At 37.7% G+C, this 17691-nt stretch overlaps 3 protein-coding genes across 9 annotated transcripts in view; 1 reads left to right on the forward strand and 2 right to left on the reverse strand.

The window, feature by feature from the left end:
• Window positions 1-1364: 1364 nt before the first annotated feature.
• LOC136414265 (organic cation transporter protein-like) lies at window positions 1365-3721 on the forward strand. Of its 2 annotated transcripts, XM_066398178.1 has the most exons (10): window positions 1365-1496; window positions 1558-1796; window positions 1857-2055; window positions 2108-2240; window positions 2288-2509; window positions 2562-2780; window positions 2837-2940; window positions 2990-3162; window positions 3222-3478; window positions 3528-3721. In XM_066398178.1, exons 1-10 carry the CDS (start codon window positions 1475-1477, stop codon window positions 3601-3603), a joined length of 1644 nt encoding a protein of 547 aa, XP_066254275.1. In that variant the 5' UTR covers window positions 1365-1474; the 3' UTR covers window positions 3604-3721. The 2 variants fall into 2 exon arrangements, with proteins under 2 accessions (XP_066254275.1, XP_066254276.1); XM_066398179.1 differs by lacking the exon at window positions 1365-1496 and having other exon boundaries at window positions 1704-1796; window positions 1848-2055; window positions 3528-3720.
• Window positions 3722-4081: 360 nt separating this feature from the next.
• LOC136414422 (serine/threonine-protein kinase mos-like) lies at window positions 4082-5501 on the reverse strand. 2 transcript variants are annotated; one of them, XM_066398425.1, is made up of 5 exons: window positions 5302-5501; window positions 4970-5247; window positions 4522-4913; window positions 4333-4461; window positions 4082-4265 (listed from the first exon to the last, which is right to left on the reverse strand). In XM_066398425.1, the coding sequence occupies exons 1-5, from the start codon at window positions 5427-5429 to the stop codon at window positions 4119-4121; spliced, it is 1074 nt and encodes a 357-aa protein (XP_066254522.1). In that variant the 5' UTR covers window positions 5430-5501; the 3' UTR covers window positions 4082-4118. The 2 variants fall into 2 exon arrangements, with proteins under 2 accessions (XP_066254522.1, XP_066254523.1); XM_066398426.1 differs by having other exon boundaries at window positions 4312-4461; window positions 5302-5484.
• Window positions 5502-7519: 2018 nt separating this feature from the next.
• The window catches only part of Eip74EF (Ecdysone-induced protein E74), a 74795-nt gene continuing 64623 nt past the window's right edge, over window positions 7520-17691 (reverse strand). For all 5 annotated transcript variants that reach the window (XM_066398445.1, XM_066398444.1, XM_066398443.1 and 2 more), the window contains 3 exons: window positions 9595-9854; window positions 9307-9542; window positions 7520-9251 (listed from right to left, as the gene is read on the reverse strand). In XM_066398445.1, coding sequence (XP_066254542.1) covers window positions 9140-9251; window positions 9307-9542; window positions 9595-9854 — 608 coding nt within the window. In that variant the 3' untranslated portion in view covers window positions 7520-9139. The remainder of the gene's footprint in view (window positions 9252-9306; window positions 9543-9594; window positions 9855-17691) is intronic.

Genomic DNA, 17691 nt, shown 5'->3' on the forward strand with positions numbered 1-17691 from the left:
ATGTCAAATTGAAGTGCTGTCACTGTCCTTTATTTATACAGGAAAAAAAACAATTGATTTCTATGACGTCGTTATATTTTTGCTAAGTTGAAATAGCATATATATCGACATACAGGGTGGTACACAATTCAAGTGATAAATATATATCGAGTCTATTCTGCACATAAGTGCTGTGACAGGAAAAGTTCATGAGAACGTGGGGTGCATGGGGAAATGCTTAGTTGTCATGTTAGTCTTTAAGCTTCAAATTTTTTTCTTTCATATACAAGGTGATCCAGATTCGCTGCTCATCATTGAGACCTCGAAAACAGTAAAAGATAGGAAGTATTTTACGCAACATTTTACGCGTTTTTTCGCCGAAAAAACACTTCAAAATTTAAAAATTTTTGACCAGCTCAAGAAATAATTGAGAAAAGCTTATACTTGCTCAAATAGTTTTTATTTCATTCTGAACCTATCCGATATAAAAATCACCGCTCCATTGGCACTTTTTGTCCTCTACAAGACACAATCTTCAGATTTTAACACGACGTTTCGAATTTTCGGAACCATCACCAGCATTATTATTTTAAATACGAACTCATCGTTTTTGTTATGTTTTTTGTGTCATAATTTTTTTAATTTCGAAAATACAGTCTTGTTTGCGCCAATTTAACCGACTTCCTACGTCTTATGGTTTCCGAGACTAAAATGGTGAGTAGCGAATTTGAATAACCTCATACAGCTATTACAATTTTTGAGATATTTAACTAAAATTTTGAACGTTCATTAACTCTTAGGATCTACAGGGAGTGCAGCAAATAAAGTATGTCTTTTTGGAATATAAAATTTTCTTGCCAGATTGGCGAATACCAACTCTTATGCATGTCTCTTTCCCTTAGCTTCAGTTTTAGAACTCTTCTAGAAACTCTATTAATTTTAGCAAAATCAGTAGAGTTTCTAGTCAGTGGCGTAATTACTTCCCGAGACTTGCATTTTTTCTCAATGTTTCTAAACTTTCAAGCTCTTCTAGGAACGCTACTGATTCTTGCAACATAAACTGATACTCTTCAGGTTTTGTATGGGGTTCTTTGGGGTTTCAGGTTTTTACTAAGATCAGTGGCATACTTTGCTTTTCAGATTTCCTGATGAATTTCCTAAAAAAAAAGTTCAGAGTTGCAAATGTCTGCTTAAACATGTATGAGTTTGAAACTCTTACTAAAGTCAGTGGCGTACCTATTTTTTACCCAAAATTTCATAGAAATGGGGTCTCCGTCTACATGAACTTTTTCTCTCGGGAGTTATGTAATATGTAATTTTTCTGCGACACCCTCTATATTTATCACAACACAAAAAATTAGTAAAATCAAGGAACCAGTTATACTTTCTCCCACTCTACATTCAGTTAATAGCAATTTCACTTGCATTTGCAGTGTTCCGGTGTTTGTGTTAGGCGAATGCGTCCAATCGAGGCCAAATTTACTTTCTTGTGACCATGAACAACTACCAAGAACACGGTAAGAGCGATTTGTTCGTAAATTAAAAACGACTTGTGTTAAAAACTCTTAACTCTTCTAGAAAACACACTATCAAAAGACAATATTTTAACTTCCACCATAGGCGATTTTGGGAAATGGCAACTAAAAATATCGATCCTCATGGCTTTGGTCAAGTTTCCCATCGCGTGGTTCCAAATGAGTATCGTGTTCCTGGCCCCTCCCTTGACCTTTTGGTGCCAAAAGTGGGGTAGTTTTGAAAATATTACTGATGCTGAATGGCGGAATTTAATTCAGCCCGATGATAAAAGTTCGAAATATGTATCATATAATTAGTTGATTTCGAATAAATTTTCCCTTTAATTGATCCAGTTATTTTAGATTGGAATCAATACTGGATACTGCCACATGAAGAACATTATATCAAATGAGACCTCCAAAGGAACCATCCAGTGTCCCAACTATAGTTATGATGAGTCCACGTTTTCGTCTACTATCACCTCGGAATGGGATTTGGTTTGTGAGAGGCAAAAGCTGATGGATTTGTCCCAGATTACCTTGATGATGGGAGTGCTCTTGGGTTGGTATTTAGACCATGGAAGTCCCACTTTTAGTTTCATTACACATTTAAGGCAACATCATATTTGGAATTCTCGCAGACAAGAAGGGGAGGCAAAAAATCCTCATTATCTGTCTCTTCTCCCAAGCACTCCTCGGCTTTATTGCCTCGTTTGCCACGTCATTTTGGCTCTTCATCCTTCTAAGGTAAAAACTTCCCTTTCGTTCATTCCAATTCTGAAACTTGACTAAAGGTTCTGCCTGGCCTTGGCAAATGGGGGCACCATGGTCACATCATTTGTCATTTGCATAGAGGTGGTGGGAGGCAAATGGAGGACAGTAGTTCCAGTCCTCTATCAAATTCCCTTTGGGATTGGCAACGCCCTTCTTTCAGGTTTTGCTTTTTATATAAGGGATTGGAGAAGTCTTCATATACTCATAGGCGGCCTTTCAATGATTTATATTGCCATGTACAGGTACGTTTCATACTTAGTTGAGGAGCTTGTAGGAGGGACAAAGGACTTTTAGGTTTGTCCCAGAATCTCCTCGCTGGTTGCTGACTGTAGGAAGGCAGGAAGAGGCAATTGCAGTAATGACTAACGCAGCCGAAGAGAATGGGGTGAAAGTCAGCATTGAGGACTCGGTTAGGACCCTTATTAACACCTCTCGCAGCAGTAATAATAGTCTCAAGGACTTATTTTCTACTGCAGCTTTAAGACCGAGATGTCTACTCCTATTCCTGAATTGGTAACTTATATGATTTATAAATTCCTGTTGGTTTCTAGTACAGTAAATGTTTATAGGTTTTTAGCAGGAATAACCTTTTACGCGTTTCTTCAGTACGCAGGACATATTTCCCAAAACCTCTTTTTGGCTGTGGCACTAGGAAGTCTTAGTTCGTTACCAGGTTGGTACCCAAAGAAAAAACACATTTTCTTTAAAGGAAAACATTTTAGGTACCATAATCTGCGTCTTCCTTATCGGCCGCTATGGGCGCAAACCCACCATAATCTATTCCTTTGTTCTAACCGGCCTTTGCTCCCTCTTAATTCTTTTTTTCCCCAAGGACTCCTACATTTTGGACTGGCCCAGAGTCGCCCTCATGGGCCTTGCCACCATTGGACTTTCAGTAATTTTTCTCAATAATATCATACAGCTTAGCGTTTTGAGACATTTACTACTTATTAGATCTCAATCCCTGCGATGTATCTCTTCACAGGAGAGCTTTTTCCCACCACCCTGAGGAATTCGGGGATAGGAATGTCCATGATGTTTAGTCGTCTAGGATCAATGATTGCACCATTAGTGGTCTCCCTGCTGGATACCGCAAGATTCTTGCCTTTGTTAGTCATTGGAGGGGTCACTTTATTGCAGGCTGCGCTCGTGGTGCTCCTCCCTGAGGTGGGACGGGGACTGCCGGATACTGTGCAAGATGTCGAGGGGGGGTACGTATAATTGGGGTGTTTAAGGAAAATTTTGCAGGGATAATTGCAGAGAGGTGGTGATGGAACAGAAGGACTGCAACAAGGAGAGCACAAGAGTGACAGCTAAAGATATTGTAGTGTATTAAAGATGATTTACTAAAGAGGGTGTAGAAAATAGAGTGTTACGCAACTAGTGTTGTAAGCAGGAAATATTTTTGTTTTGTATGTGTGTTAAATTGGGTCCATGCCATGTACAATTTATTTTATTTCTATAAAAATATAATAATTTACGATAATATACTACTGGCAATATAACAAAAATTAATCTTTTTTGGGGAACACCTGATGTTACTGTTAAAGTTCAAGAGATATTCCGTGGCGCCATCTAGGAATACATTGCTGAAATCTAATCTCGTATAACAGGGCTGAGTGTAGTTAGCTTGAACAGCGAAAACGGGTTTTCAATTAGATTTGCTTTTCAATAATAGATTGGAGAATGTATACAGTATACTATATGTTTAGGACGTGACAATGAAAGCGGGTTTAATCCGAAGTTTGTCTATTCAATAACAGAGGGCGCTAAGTGTTCTTTTATTTTTAATATTTAATAGTCATCAGTGACAATTTTAGCGTTAAAAATATAAAAAAAACAACAAACTGCTCAAAATGAAATATTTTTTAAAATTTGTAAAATATCTCCAGTAGTGGGTCTCCTTTCAGGTTCATTATGCCAGCATTGAATGAATAAGGATTCGATTTTGTCCTTGCCAGTGACGGAGTAGGTGGGTCTGAGTCCATTTTTAACCACCTAAAAACCGAGGTAAAATTAATGTAAATTAAAGGCTCCCACTCACATTGTAGATGACAGCCCATACTGTGTGTCCCTCATAGGGGAGTTTCTGGTATTTGAGTTGCCAGAACACCAGTCCTAGAGAATAAATGTCGGATTTGAATGTGGGTGATTTACCATTAAATATCTCTGGAGCTGTATATAAGAGAGTTCCCTGTAACGTCATTAAGTACAAGAAAAACTTGAATATTTTATGAGTAATGAAGAAACTTACCATATTCTGGAAACTTTTCAAGTTGTCTCTAATATTGACCGAACTTCCGAAATCGCAAATTTTACACCTAAAGTCATCGACGACCAGAATGTTCTTGGGTTTGAGGTCCAAGTGCAATATGCCCTTTGCATGTAAGTATTGCAAACCGGTGGTGATATCTGTAGCAAATTGATGTAGTAAGGTGTTATCAATGTCTTGCTTTGATTCAGTAAAAAGTTGCTGTAGGTTTTTCGAGTTAGGTAAAAACTCCATGATTATAATATTGTACTTCCTTGCCGGGGAATTTTCGATTATTTCCAGAGTTTTTATGACATTTTCATGCTCTAAGTGTAAAGCGTTTTTTTCTCCAGCACTGGACTCAGCTTCGACGATTTTCACAGCAACGACGGCTTCTATAAAAATCGATCAATTTTCCATTAATCTCTTTGTTAATTTTGACTTTACAGACCTTTACATAATCCCTTAAAAACAGTGCCAAAACTCCCTTTTCCTAATATGTCCAACTCGTCTCTTAATTCGTCTAATCCATTTTGACTTAATTCCAATTTAGTAGGAGTGTTAATAGCCAACAGTCTTGATTGCTCGGCTGTTCTGTTATGACCCAAGTCTTCATTTATTTTATGAATTTTGATATTGGGGATGTTAAGGTCATTTGGGAATGATGGTTTGTTTGGTGTTGTCGCGTTCCTTAAGGGGGAGAATTCCAACCTTTTCGCTACACGAGATCTAAATCATAAAGCAATAAACCCAAAATTTCTAAGCGGTAATATCAGTACCAACCTGTTTACAGAAAACAGCTTAGATTTCCTCTCGCTTTTGGGGAGTTCTACCTTATTCCGGGGTAGTTTATAAGGGGAAATGGCCCTTGGAGAAAGAAGGGCCGACACATTTCTCATAAAACTCGCCATTGTCGTCGCTAATGTAGAACCGTACTGACAGACAAAAGTGCTTTTCTCGCCGAGATTTATCGACGAGAAAAATTTGTGGAATGACCGGTGTAAACAAATTTAATTCTAGTTGATAAACGTGAAACCTTGGAAATTGAGTAGCAATTTAATCTATTAATTTATATATTTCCTGTATTGTAGACGTTATGCGAGAGATGCAATAAAAAAACTTTCAATTTAACATGCGGGAAAATCGAAGTATATTGCAAAATTTACGATGCCGTGTGCGTCGAAAAGCTGCGAGTCCGACTCTGTTGCGACTTTCATCGCGCGAGAGTCGCCATTTACGTAATTGAGGAAATTCCTCAAAGTTAAAGTGATAACCAGTCGTTATCTCTAAAATATAAACATCAACACACGGATGTACATATACGCTCTCAAATGAATCGTTCCGGCTAGCTTGGCAGCTATTTCTCGCAGGGCATTTTAAAATGTTCTTGATTAATTTTGTAGACCTACTTTAAGGGGTAAGTTCTCGAGATACAGAGTATTCAAATTCAAATTTTAGTTCCATTTTTCGACTATATTTATGAACAAACACGCGAAATTCTAACGAAATTTCATGTAGGAAAACTTAAATATGTACTCAGTTTTTTTGTTCTCCGTTAGAGGGCGCCACTTACTGTGAAGTACTTGAATTTGAATCTCCATAATTGCCTTGCAGCTTTCTCCATGTCATTTTTAAATAAAGTACTCGTTCTCCATTAGGTGTTTTAGCTGAATCTCTCTACCTATATTTTTTGCCCTCTAATACTCATTTATACCGTTGGTTCTGGAACAATCTGTACATATGTAGGGTGTTAATTAAGCACATGTATTTATTTCAAGGGATGAATCTTTAACTGATTTTATGACAAAAACTTTCTATGAATGTGAGTCCGCAACGTCTTCGTTTAGGAACTAGAGAGAGTTGAAATTTCATTTTTAATTCGGCTTTTTTGAACATCTTCAAATAGAGATATAATAGTCGGACAAAATTTGATATACGGAGGTTTTTTTATTATACAAAATCCAAATATTGTTTTAATTTTATGATTACTGATAGAGGGCGCCACATATCGGGTTCCATCGCATTTTAATTGGCCCTAACTTTTTTGCGCTACCCTGTATGCCACTTTTGTATTAATAGGCTTATTGTGCATTTGCTTCCATTGAAAAAGGTACCTTTGGAAAATGTGCCTAACCGTTTTGGAGATAAACAGGTTTGCAATTAACATGACTTAGGTAAAGCTGATTGAATAAGAATTATTGAAATTACCAAAATTAAATTATAATTAATTAATACAATAATCGTCTACCTTCGACTTCTATACATGTATATGGCCATTTCCAACAACAGTTATATTAAATTAATTTTGATAATTTCAATAATTTTATTAAATCAGCTTTACCCAAGTCATATTAGTTGCAAACCCGTTTATCTCCAAAAGGGTTACTTTTACAGACATTTTCGAAGAGTACCTTTTACAATGGAAGCAAATGTACAATAAGCCTATTAATACAAAAGTGGCATACAGGGTGGCGCAACAGTTCGGGCCAATTAAAATGTGATGGAACCCGGTGTGTGGCGCCCTCTATCAGTAATCACAAAATTAAAACAATATTTGGATTTTGCATCATTCAAAACCCCCGTATATCAAATTTTATCCGATTGATTACATCGTTGTACGAAAATATAAAAAAATGAATTAAAAATGAACTCAACAAAAAATAAATTCAACATCCTCTAGTTCCTAAACGAGGACATTGCGGACCTACCTTCAAAGAAACTTTTTGTCATAAAATTAGTTAAAAATTCATCCCTTGAAATAAGATTCTTCCAGAATCCACGAATATTCTTGAAAGCTTATATCGAGGCGTTTCAATAAGTAATCACACATGCTGTTCATATCGACCCCGGCTCGATTTCAGCCGTCTCACTCTAGATGGCGCCACCAAAAATATGTGGTGCTAGTAGATTACCATCCTGGCACAGATTCCACATAGCTGAACTTTCCAAGCGATTTTCACGTGTGAGCAGAAACGGTTTAAAGAGAAGAAAACGGCACTGATACCTTCTAGTGTTATTTATTTGTAAAGACAAAAATATTACATAAACTATATAATAAAAGTACTCCCTTAATCTACATATAAACATTTACAATAACTAATCGTTAATGTTCGTCGGTATGCATCCTAGTCAGGAGTCCTGACACGGTTGTTCCGAAAACATTTTCCTTGTTAAACATAAAAAACTATCTATATTTACAAACAATGATAATAATATTTATTTAACATTTATCACCGATTGGTTGACATTAAAATTAGCACATCCATTCCTGTGTTTAATCGAAAAAATCTCATTTCTACTTCCCTTCAACCGTATTATAAATCTCTCTTTTCCTCACTCCGAAAGCCAAATTGCCTGCCAATGTACGCAATTTCATATAATTCACAATATCTCTAAATGCATTCAATTTATTTAAAAGTTCGCGATTGCAGGCAATTTTTGAATTCTGTCGCCAGGCATTTTTCCTATAGTTTTCTATCAACATCGAGGTTTTCAAGGGTTCCCATTTACATCTACTTAACAAGTATTACTAATAATTGTTTATGTGGGCAGTTGTTCGTGGACGAACTCGGCAGAATCGGCCCTTTATGTAACATTAATAACATTTAACAATAATCGCTTATCAATAATCATTACTCTGCTTCTATATATTTATAATGTGTATAAAAATTGTTGATATAAACCTGATTTAAGTTTGAACTTTTGTCGATTTCATTTCTTAAATGTGGTCACGATAATCTCAGAAAGGCAAAGACACGATTTAGGTACACTGGTTTGCTGTTGAGGTGACTCCGTTAGAAACTAATGTATGTACGAGTATAATAAGTAAATTTACAGAAATCACAGAGAAATTTAATAATCGACACCTTGGGAAAGCAGTGTTCATATTCGAAATATTTTTATTAAAAATAAATACTATACAGAATATACAAGAAGCTTGAACAGTGGTTTCAATAACATCACCTTTTTTTATAATGAGCACTAATACAAAATATTGTTTCCAAAATCCGAACTTTCTAATGCAACTAGTGCCAAAAATGTTTGTTTCTTTTAAGGCAGAGAAACCATGTTTGAGGTTAAAAACCAAAGAGAGCTTTCCTAATGTTTCAGTGCTAAAATTCTATATAACGTGTAAACTTTCCTTATAGGCACCAGTCACAGTCTCTTGTCCGTTAAATTCTTCTAATCAGCACCCTCAATATTACAAACTGGTCTCTTCAAATTTGAGTATTCCTACATCTGAAATTTACTATTGTTCGTAGTATAATCCTAAAATTATTGCACTATACATTTATCCTTTAAAAAAGCTACTCTGCGGCCAATAAACGGATTAAAATTTCGACTTACAAACTCTTATAAAAATACCACAACCTTTTTTAAATTACTACTAACTCTCATTCAATTCTCAAGCCGTTACGGTACTGGTAACAGAAACGCAAAGAGATCTAACGTAATATCCTAAGTCCGACTCTGTAATTGGCTTGCCCAAAAACGTCCGCGAAATAAATTACAATGAAATAATCAAAATTGAGTTTTAGTTGTACTATTCTGGGGCAGATTTCGAGCAGCATGACCGTCCGCCATGTTGAGCTTCTGTGGGCTGATGGAGCGGTCGAGCAGCTCACGCCGACCCTGTACAATCAATTTCCACAATGTCTTTTGGTACTTCGACGAATTGGTACACGAGGCGTTGACCGTCTACTTTGGCCAAAATTCCCCTTTGATAATAGTACCTGAAAGAGATTAATTGAATATTATAGGTTTTTTGCAAATCCACGAGTTGAGCACCTTAAAGCCCGCCCCATGGTCTCGTAGTTCATGTCTGGTTTGTTCTTGTGCATGCCCCAAAGCCTGGACACCGCCTTCGAGTCTACAAGCTTAAACACACCCTTCTCCCTATTCGTCCATTTAATGTATCTGGGGCAATACTCCCTGTCCTGCAGCAACTTGAGCAAAAATTCCCATAAGTACGTCGTGGAACCCTCCCGGCTTTTCCTCTTGGGAGCAGTCCCTGGTTCTCCCAACTAAAAACTGGTTGTTGCGAAAAAATCCCAATGGAACAAACGCAGAACTCACCCTTTGTTTCTTAACTTTCTTCAGTTTCCTGGGGGAGAATCCCAGGAGATAAGGATCGTCGTATACAGAACTGGTAGCCGCTTGTATGACCGAAGTGGGGATGCCCGAGTGGTGCCTCATGCTAGGGGAGGGCGGCGAGGGGGTGGTGAAAGGCGACTGATGAGGGTTGTGGGGGTGATGCTGGTGCATCGACTGGTGTGGGTGTGACGTCACGTGATGGTGTTGAGCTTGCAGGAGGTAATTCTGGTAGGGGTCCAAATCTGCAAGGAAAATCCCCGCTTGAAATCTAATCTAAGAATACTCGGCAGCTATTTTCGCCAAGGACAAGAACTACAATATGGCTTCCTGGTCAATGTACCCCTCAGGGTCGGCGTAACACTGTATGATACATATATGCCGCGTATTATAGTGGCAAACAAGCTTAGGGTTATTAGGCCTCGTCTAAGTATTTGAAGGTTTATGGTTCGAAAACCTGGACCCCAATTATAGTGTGACTCGGCTTAACTACTTCTTGACCGTTTTTTCGAAATCTGTCGGTGGCTCAAAATAGACGCACATGAGACGGATATTTTTCTATTTAAATGGGCAATAAGTCTATTATATGGACCGAAAATAGGGGGGCTCATGGCAAGTAAACATGTTGGAAATGCATTATAATCAATCAGAAAGAGCCCCGAAGAAGCCTACTCCCGACGGGGCGTGTCTGGAAAGTTTGCCAAAATGTTGTTTAGAGTTACAGAAAATAAATCACAATTTTTTCAACATACACTTTTAACCCTAAAATGATGTGCATCCAGCGATAAAATTCGACCATTGGAAGGAAGGTCAAAACCGTTACAACATATTATTTACATTAATTAAAGACGATACCACTGACAGTTTATCTTCTTCTAAGAAATAATTGTACCTCGTCACTCCCTCCTATATCGCAAGAGATTAGCAGAGGAGAGTCGGATAATAATTGCAATGGTCTTCCGGCGCTCATGCACCAATAACAACCAGTGCCGGAGGAAAAAGAATCAAGATTCCAACAGTCAGGTATGCTAGTTTGACGTATGAAAACGCGGCTAGACCGCTGGAAGTTAAAAAAATTTAAACCGTTTGTGGAGGACGGCCGCCATCACAAAAAAATCATTTTTCATTAAATCAGAATCGAGGGGGAAAAAATGTCTCCTTGGCTGAAGAACAAAGAATTTAGACCAATCAAAATAGATATAAAGAAAGTACATTAGAAATAGAAGAAAAGCTGCCCTGCGCACTTCGTACCAATCAGAATCGATGAAAACACAAATGGAAAAAATGACAAATTACCCAACAAACGTGGATTTTTTAAAAATACGAAAAATCTCGGATTTAAACGGATTTAAACAATCCAAATCGATAAAAAAAAAATGATATGCATAGAAAAGTTCCGCAACAAGACAGGACTGGTTGCATCAATAAAAAAATACCTCTCGCACTGGAAAAATACAAATATATATATTTTCTAAACTTAAAACTGTCATAAACGGTTCAAAAACAATAAGAAAACTAAAAAAAAATTATTTAAAGCGCAGTTAAACGGCAACGCCGCGCTTCGAATTTATTTTTCAAAATGCACTACGGCAGGAATTTTCTGGGTAAGCAACGTTGCCGGAGTGAACGAAAAATCGTGTAAACCTGAAGGAACCGAAACATTTCCTAGGAGAACTGAAACAGTTGACCAATAAGTTTTGAAACCGGAAAAAAGCAATGTGTTTGACGAATAACAAAACATATAAAAATCTCTGCAATAAAACATATGAAAAATTATTCCGTAAACGTTACCAAATCAGGACTGGTTGGGAATAGCTGAAAAACTGAACCCAATCAGACATAGTAAAAAAACTTGGAGTGACCTCAATCAATAGTCACCTTTGTCCCTAAAAAACAAAAGAGAACATTTTCTATGAAAACAAGTTAAAAATTTGAATAAATTGCTACTGTCATGTGTAAAACAAATGACGACTTCCTGTTTAAAACAAACGAAAGTTTACTGTAAAACAAACAACAAACTGTCCACAGAAACAGAAATGAAATATTACCCACTGTAAAACAAATAAAATCTTTATCTGTAAACAAATGAAATGTTACATAATCGCCAAACTAGACTAGAAACAAGAGAAACACTTATCATTTATGCAACCTGGTCAAACAAAACCTGCCGCCGCCCCTGGAAAACAAAAGAAAACAAAATTTCCCACATATGCCCAAAGAGACATCCACTCGCGTCAAGGCCAGTGGTATTTTGCAATGCATTCGTGCCCCTCTACGCATGCGCCTACTATAATTATATCACCCAAGGCTACTTGTGCAGAAATTGCGTCTCACGTCTCTTTTCCACGCATTGCGCAAAAAGGCGACAAGATAACGAGGAAAAGACGTGGAGGAAAGGAAGCGAACGGGTTCAAATCGGGGTGTTTGAACGGCCCAAGGTCCTATATCGGATGCGTTTTGTTATGCAGGAGGCTTATAGGCGCAGTTGCCATCGCTGCACAGTCTAAGGAGGCTCTAGGTGTGGAAATCGGCAGAACGAGGAGGGAATGAGAGGCGCGGCAACGCAGGCGGTTAACGAAGTAATAACTGAAGGAATTATCTGCAACAAACATTAGTGCGCCCGGCAAAATGGGGTTATTGATACAGTACAAGGTCAATGGGGACTAAGTCTGATCGCCACGGAGGCCTCTTGTGCATCTGCAACGGCGGCTTCGATATAAGAACTGTTGTTTCAACAGTGTGTAGATCTAGCAAACACTGAGGACAAGTGGGCCAATGATGGCATAGACCCATACAATTGGCCAAAGATGTTGCCACTGCCAAAATCTACCTACCACCCCTAAGCCTGGGGAGGGTGGGTCTAGCCAATAGGGATGTAGAGTTTAAAGGCTTTGGGTTTAGACGACGAGGAAGGAGGAAATTCTTTTTTTCCATAAAACAATGTTGTTTAGTCTAACGGGAGAAAATAGTTTCGAAGCGGCAACTGCGAACTCGGTGTATATTTGTTTAACGCAAATATTTTCACTTTTGTTTGGATAGGCGGCTCTATTTCCGGATAGATCGTAAGAACAGTCAAGGTTGATTGAGCTCATACCGACGAATGAATTCACCGGGATTTTCTTAGAAAAAAATTAAATTTGGAACGTGGCCCTCGGTAAATTTGTATTGGCATTATGGGGCTACTGTCAATTGTTTGCAGGAACCATGCTCGAATCCGGTTTTTGTTACTTGATTTCTGTTTAAGGTTTAATTCGTTTTTGTGGTTTTTCGATAGGCAAAATTTTAATAATGTATTTTTTAATAATTTCAATTTTCTCATTACAGAAAACGTTGATATATCGACGCCGATGGATTTGTTGGCTATATCAGATGGTTCCTATGCCCAAATTTCCAAGGAAAATACGGTTTAGGGTTCTGCAATTTTGAACGCGACGGCACGGTAAACGGAAGCAAAACATTGGCCGTCTGGCGGTTGTTTAAGATTGGCCTTGAAATCGCGGAAAGGCGCTGCGACGGGTCGCTGAACCAGTGACCGACCATCCGCCATTTTAGTCGCCATGTTAGTGGGCCTGCAGTTGCACCACGCCGCCGAACTGGCCAGACTTAGGTACCCTCGAGCGCACAACCGCTATTAGCAGGAACCCAACACCTTAGCTCGTTTGTTTGCAGCAAACACAAATAGAATTTTTACTGGGGCATCCTGTTCATCGATACGACAACAATTATTGTTATTATTGTTGTCAAGTACAAAGTAAATATGTACGTAGTTGAGTTGACATGACATTAATTCCTAATTAGATAATCGAGGGGATTTGCGCGATTCGCGGACGACATAGCTGTCAATACCAAGCGCGAAATCTCGATTATGCAAGACGCGAAGAAACCGAAAGTGTAAAGGAGCTATAAGTAGTGCGATCAAATTCTATTTCAGGCAGTCATCAACGCAACAAGCGCTGTATTATCGTTTTGACATTGACCTAGGTCAAAAGCTTTGCGCATTGCTGTAGAATACACCTACCTACTTAATATTTGACGACGAACTGCTATTTATAGAGACACCGTCAAATACCTGATCCAGCCATATTGCCGAACCTCCATTGTTCCTGATAAGATTATTAAATGGCGGTTGCCAAGCGAATTTTCTATCCTCAATAAAAGAAAGCACATAGAAGGCCCTATGAGATCCATCAGCTCTATCGATCCCCACTTGAATTGGATAACGTGCAATTTGGTTTTGAATTACGATATGCCTACAGGTAATTGCGGAGTAAATGCTTCAATTGTCGTAATAATCTGCTAGTCCTAATTATCGATAACGTGAGGTAGTCGATGATTACGGTGGATTAGGAGCATATTACACGAGGTAATCACTCGTTAATTCCTAAAGTGTTAAAAGAATATCTTTAGAAATTTTAAAATTTTACTAGAAAATGTGACTGTAACTTGGACTTCAACTTTGCTATCTCCTTGAACTCCACATCCCACAGCGTTTTGCCTGAACTCGTCCAAGCCGAAACTGACAAGGAAACAGGCGACAAATTGGCGAACGTTCAAAATTTAAAAAAATTCCAACAAACAAATCCACGAATTGATCAGGCACGTAGGACAATGGCTATTTTCGTATATGCGGCTGCACAATCGCTGGTGTTTGTTTAAACATTAATTGACACTAAAAATCTCAAACAAAATCTCAAACATTATCTTAACAGAGTTTATGTGTACTCTGCGTAGGATTTTCAGATAGGTATTACGAAATTTTTGTTGTTTTGGACATTTTTGATTTGGGGAGTTTTAGCACCGGCATTGGTTTTTTCTTAAAAAAAGGGCCACTTCCATCATTTCAAGCTGGAATCTTCGTTTGTCGGTTTTGAATAAGGAAAAAACAAAAAATGGCACAAAAATTCTCCAAAACCGAAGATGACGTTTGCAGTTTGGCAACATCGTTCGAACTTTGACAGCTGCTTTTTTGACGCAGCGCAACCGATCGCCATTATTATATTCAAAACAAAAGAAGAAAGCGACATTGCCATGTTTTTTTTCTTGAAGCACTAACATATCAAGCACGTATTGTATCTGTAAATACGTGTTGAAGACTTTTATAACGCCTCAAACATATGTTTTTCAGAATTGAAATTTTGAAAGGTTGCCAATAAGAAACGAGAGAAGGCATTTTTTTTAAATAAAAACGAAATACACCGAAATTCTCTTAAAGACTAAAGACAACGTTAGGAAAATGTTGACCTCATATCCGTAAAATTTTATGAGCGTTAACTGCGGATGCCTGTGGTGGTTAGTGCGACTATGCTACCGTGGGGACCCTGAACGGATTCGTAGCAACAAATATAATATTTTGTGTATCTGAAGTTTTAATTTTTTCCCACCCGTCTCAAGTTGTACCTTTAATACACCTGATGACGGCGATAAATAGAAACACGGATCGCCCGACGTCCTCTTTCGTTTCTGCATGAACGCTCATGAAATTTCCAGCAAATACCGTCAACACTTTCTTAACATGTTCGATCATCCACACAAACGCTTCCTTGCCTAAAGAAAACATTGGTTGTATGGCAACATCGTTTAAGGTTTGACACCCTTCTATGACAGCTGGGTATTCTCCGTCATTGTGACAACCAATATAAAAGAATAATACGATGTTGCCATATATTTTCTCATTTGTGGTTGTATTTCTTAACTAGGCAAATTTTTATCAAAAGGTGGCAAACAAGCTGGTGTCCGAAGCTGTCAGAATATACGGCCTTTTAAGTGTCTTTCTCATTTAAACGTCGACTTAGCGTATGTCATTGCAAACACTCCTCGACTGTTTTATCACGACCTTCAAATCACCGCTAGATCGCGAATTTTTAGCGATGACCTACCGCAAAAGTCTGGCAAAATTTCGCGTTTTTTTTCAGAACGCTTTTCGGCCGACGAAGAAGCGCGGCCATCTTGTATCAAAACGAACGTCTAGGGGTCAAATCTATTTTCGATGTTATTGACTCGTTAGACGCGCTTCCTTATAAACACGCCTATTGTGTTACCCCGACCATTGTCACCTAGACCCGGGTGAAATCCTTGAAAATCCTTTTGTCCTAGAACGCGATTTGAGATAGGTCAAGAGCGCAGCAGCGATTGCACATTTTCTAGGTTATTTTTGAGTGAGTCTGATTACGTCACTCGGTATATAAATCCTTGACGACGACCTACAGCTAAAGGCGAGGATTTTAGCAAATTAATACGAACGTTTTCGCCTTGACCTCTGGAGTTTTTTACCCCTCGAATCGATAGATTAGGCATTCGCCAGAGAACATGAAAATCAATAGTTCGGGTTAATCTAAATACACTCTTCCTGCTCTCATTAATATTAATTTGTTTGGGAATTTTCCTTAGTGTAAACGTGCCGATCTATCTGCCATTGTAAGTAATCTCGAGTGCGGCGGCATCGAAACCGAATTATTACTGCTGTTTAACGATGTAATTGAAGCGTTAAAAAACATTGGAATGCTGCCAACAATTCCGGGGAGATTTTTTTTCGGCATTTGAGTCAGAGGAGAAACATTGAATAATTGGAAGTGGTTCAAATACGGAAACCACCAGCGCAACAATGCGAAAAAATCCGCCATCTTTTTTTTTATATCACTGTCATATTTCTTTCATATATGTATGCATTAACGACGATCTCATTTGTAAATCGACATTATTCACACCTTATATCGAACTCATTTGTCACGATGACTATGTCACTATCAGCAATGTTTTTCGAAAGTGAACGTCATTGTGACATTAGGCGTTGTTGTTTTGTTTTATATTTATGCCGATAATTGAGATAAATCGTGTTGAATATATGGAACACTGTATAGTTGGGAAAAATTTGGAACGTGAGCGACGATAAATTTAAATTGCAAGTACAGGGTGGTTTTCAAATGTTTCCGGTGCTCGAAATTTCCACTTCGATTGTTACTTTATTTAAAGTAGCTAATGATTTCTTTTTATTGTGAAAAACAATTTTCTATAGACTATTGACATTTAGATTTATATTATTTATTTTATTTCTATTATATTAGATCAGTAAAAGAAGTTTTCATCTTTTTGAGAAAAAATTCTAAATTTCAGAAGTGTCCTCCAAATTTACGAGCAAATGTCACCGCTTCTGACACTTTTATTTCTGAAGCACTACAAGGCGCTGAAGTGCACCAATCAACGAAGGCCGCGACTTTGACGCATTTGTTTTTTCTGTCGGACGCCATTTTGATTTTTCTAAAAACACGTTTCTTCGCCTCCGTTTCGAATTTAAACTTTTATTCCGCGGAAAAGGAGTTTTTACTGCCTTTTAATCAATATTCCCTATGTCACGCGTAACAAACTTTTCAAATTGTTTTATTATACCGCATTGACAGTCCGTAAATGATTACATGAGAAAAGTTTAGGAATGATTACGTTCCAAATAGTTTAAGTTTTCAAGCAATTTTACAAGCTTGTGCCAAGGTTTTTTTAAGGACGCTGTAACACAAAACACGATGGTTTCTAGCACGTGGAATATTATAATTATTGTTTTGTAATGTGCCATTTGATGGTAAAGACATGGGCATTTTCAAATAATAATCTTAAAAGTTGCAAGTCACGTGCAGACTCAGAGATGGAAATTTTATTAAAAGGAAAGAAAACGCTACTTTACTCACAGTTTTGCTGTATTTAATTTTTTAAAAAGTTATTTAAGTATCTTTTAGAATTCCCTTGAGAGCTTAAAGTTACTGCACAGATATTGCGCATAATTTAACGAACGGTAAGCACTTATGCAAATGTTTATTGTTTTTACTAATGCTTCGAAGACGCATTATTATGCAAACAAAACAAAGAACAATAAACTTTTTCTTGCTGGTTTGGCTGGCACTCTGAGCGTCCATATTTTCTTCCATTAAATGGTTTCGTATCTCCGTGACGTGTTTGCACATCGAAATTTGCTCCGACACCAAAAAAAACAGAGCTTACAAGGAATTTTTGTAATTAATTGTTAATAAAGCAAAAAAAAACATTCTTGTTTGCTTCGGGATTAATGAGTTCATTTTCCCTTAATTGACACTCTCA

The sequence above is a fragment of the Euwallacea similis genome, chromosome 17 (assembly GCF_039881205.1).
Source record: "Euwallacea similis isolate ESF13 chromosome 17, ESF131.1, whole genome shotgun sequence".
NCBI lineage: Eukaryota > Metazoa > Arthropoda > Insecta > Coleoptera > Curculionidae > Euwallacea > Euwallacea similis.

Bases quoted from the DNA above. Each gene is read 5' to 3' on its own strand.
- LOC136414265 (XM_066398178.1), top strand. From the start codon at position 1,475: ATGAACAACTACCAAGAACACG. The intron at 1,497-1,557 runs GTAAGAGCGATT...TAACTCTTCTAG, and splicing joins GAACAACTACCAAGAACACG to AAAACACACTATCAAAAGAC. The intron at 2,056-2,107 runs GTTGGTATTTAG...TACACATTTAAG, and splicing joins GATGATGGGAGTGCTCTTGG to GCAACATCATATTTGGAATT.
- LOC136414422 (XM_066398426.1), bottom strand. From the start codon at position 5,429: ATGGCGAGTTTTATGAGAAATGTGTCGGCCCTTCTTTCTCCAAGGGCC. The intron at 4,462-4,521 runs GTAAGTTTCTTC...ATGACGTTACAG, and splicing joins TGAAAAGTTTCCAGAATATG to GGAACTCTCTTATATACAGC. The intron at 4,266-4,311 runs GTGAGTGGGAGC...CTCGGTTTTTAG, and splicing joins TATGGGCTGTCATCTACAAT to GTGGTTAAAAATGGACTCAG.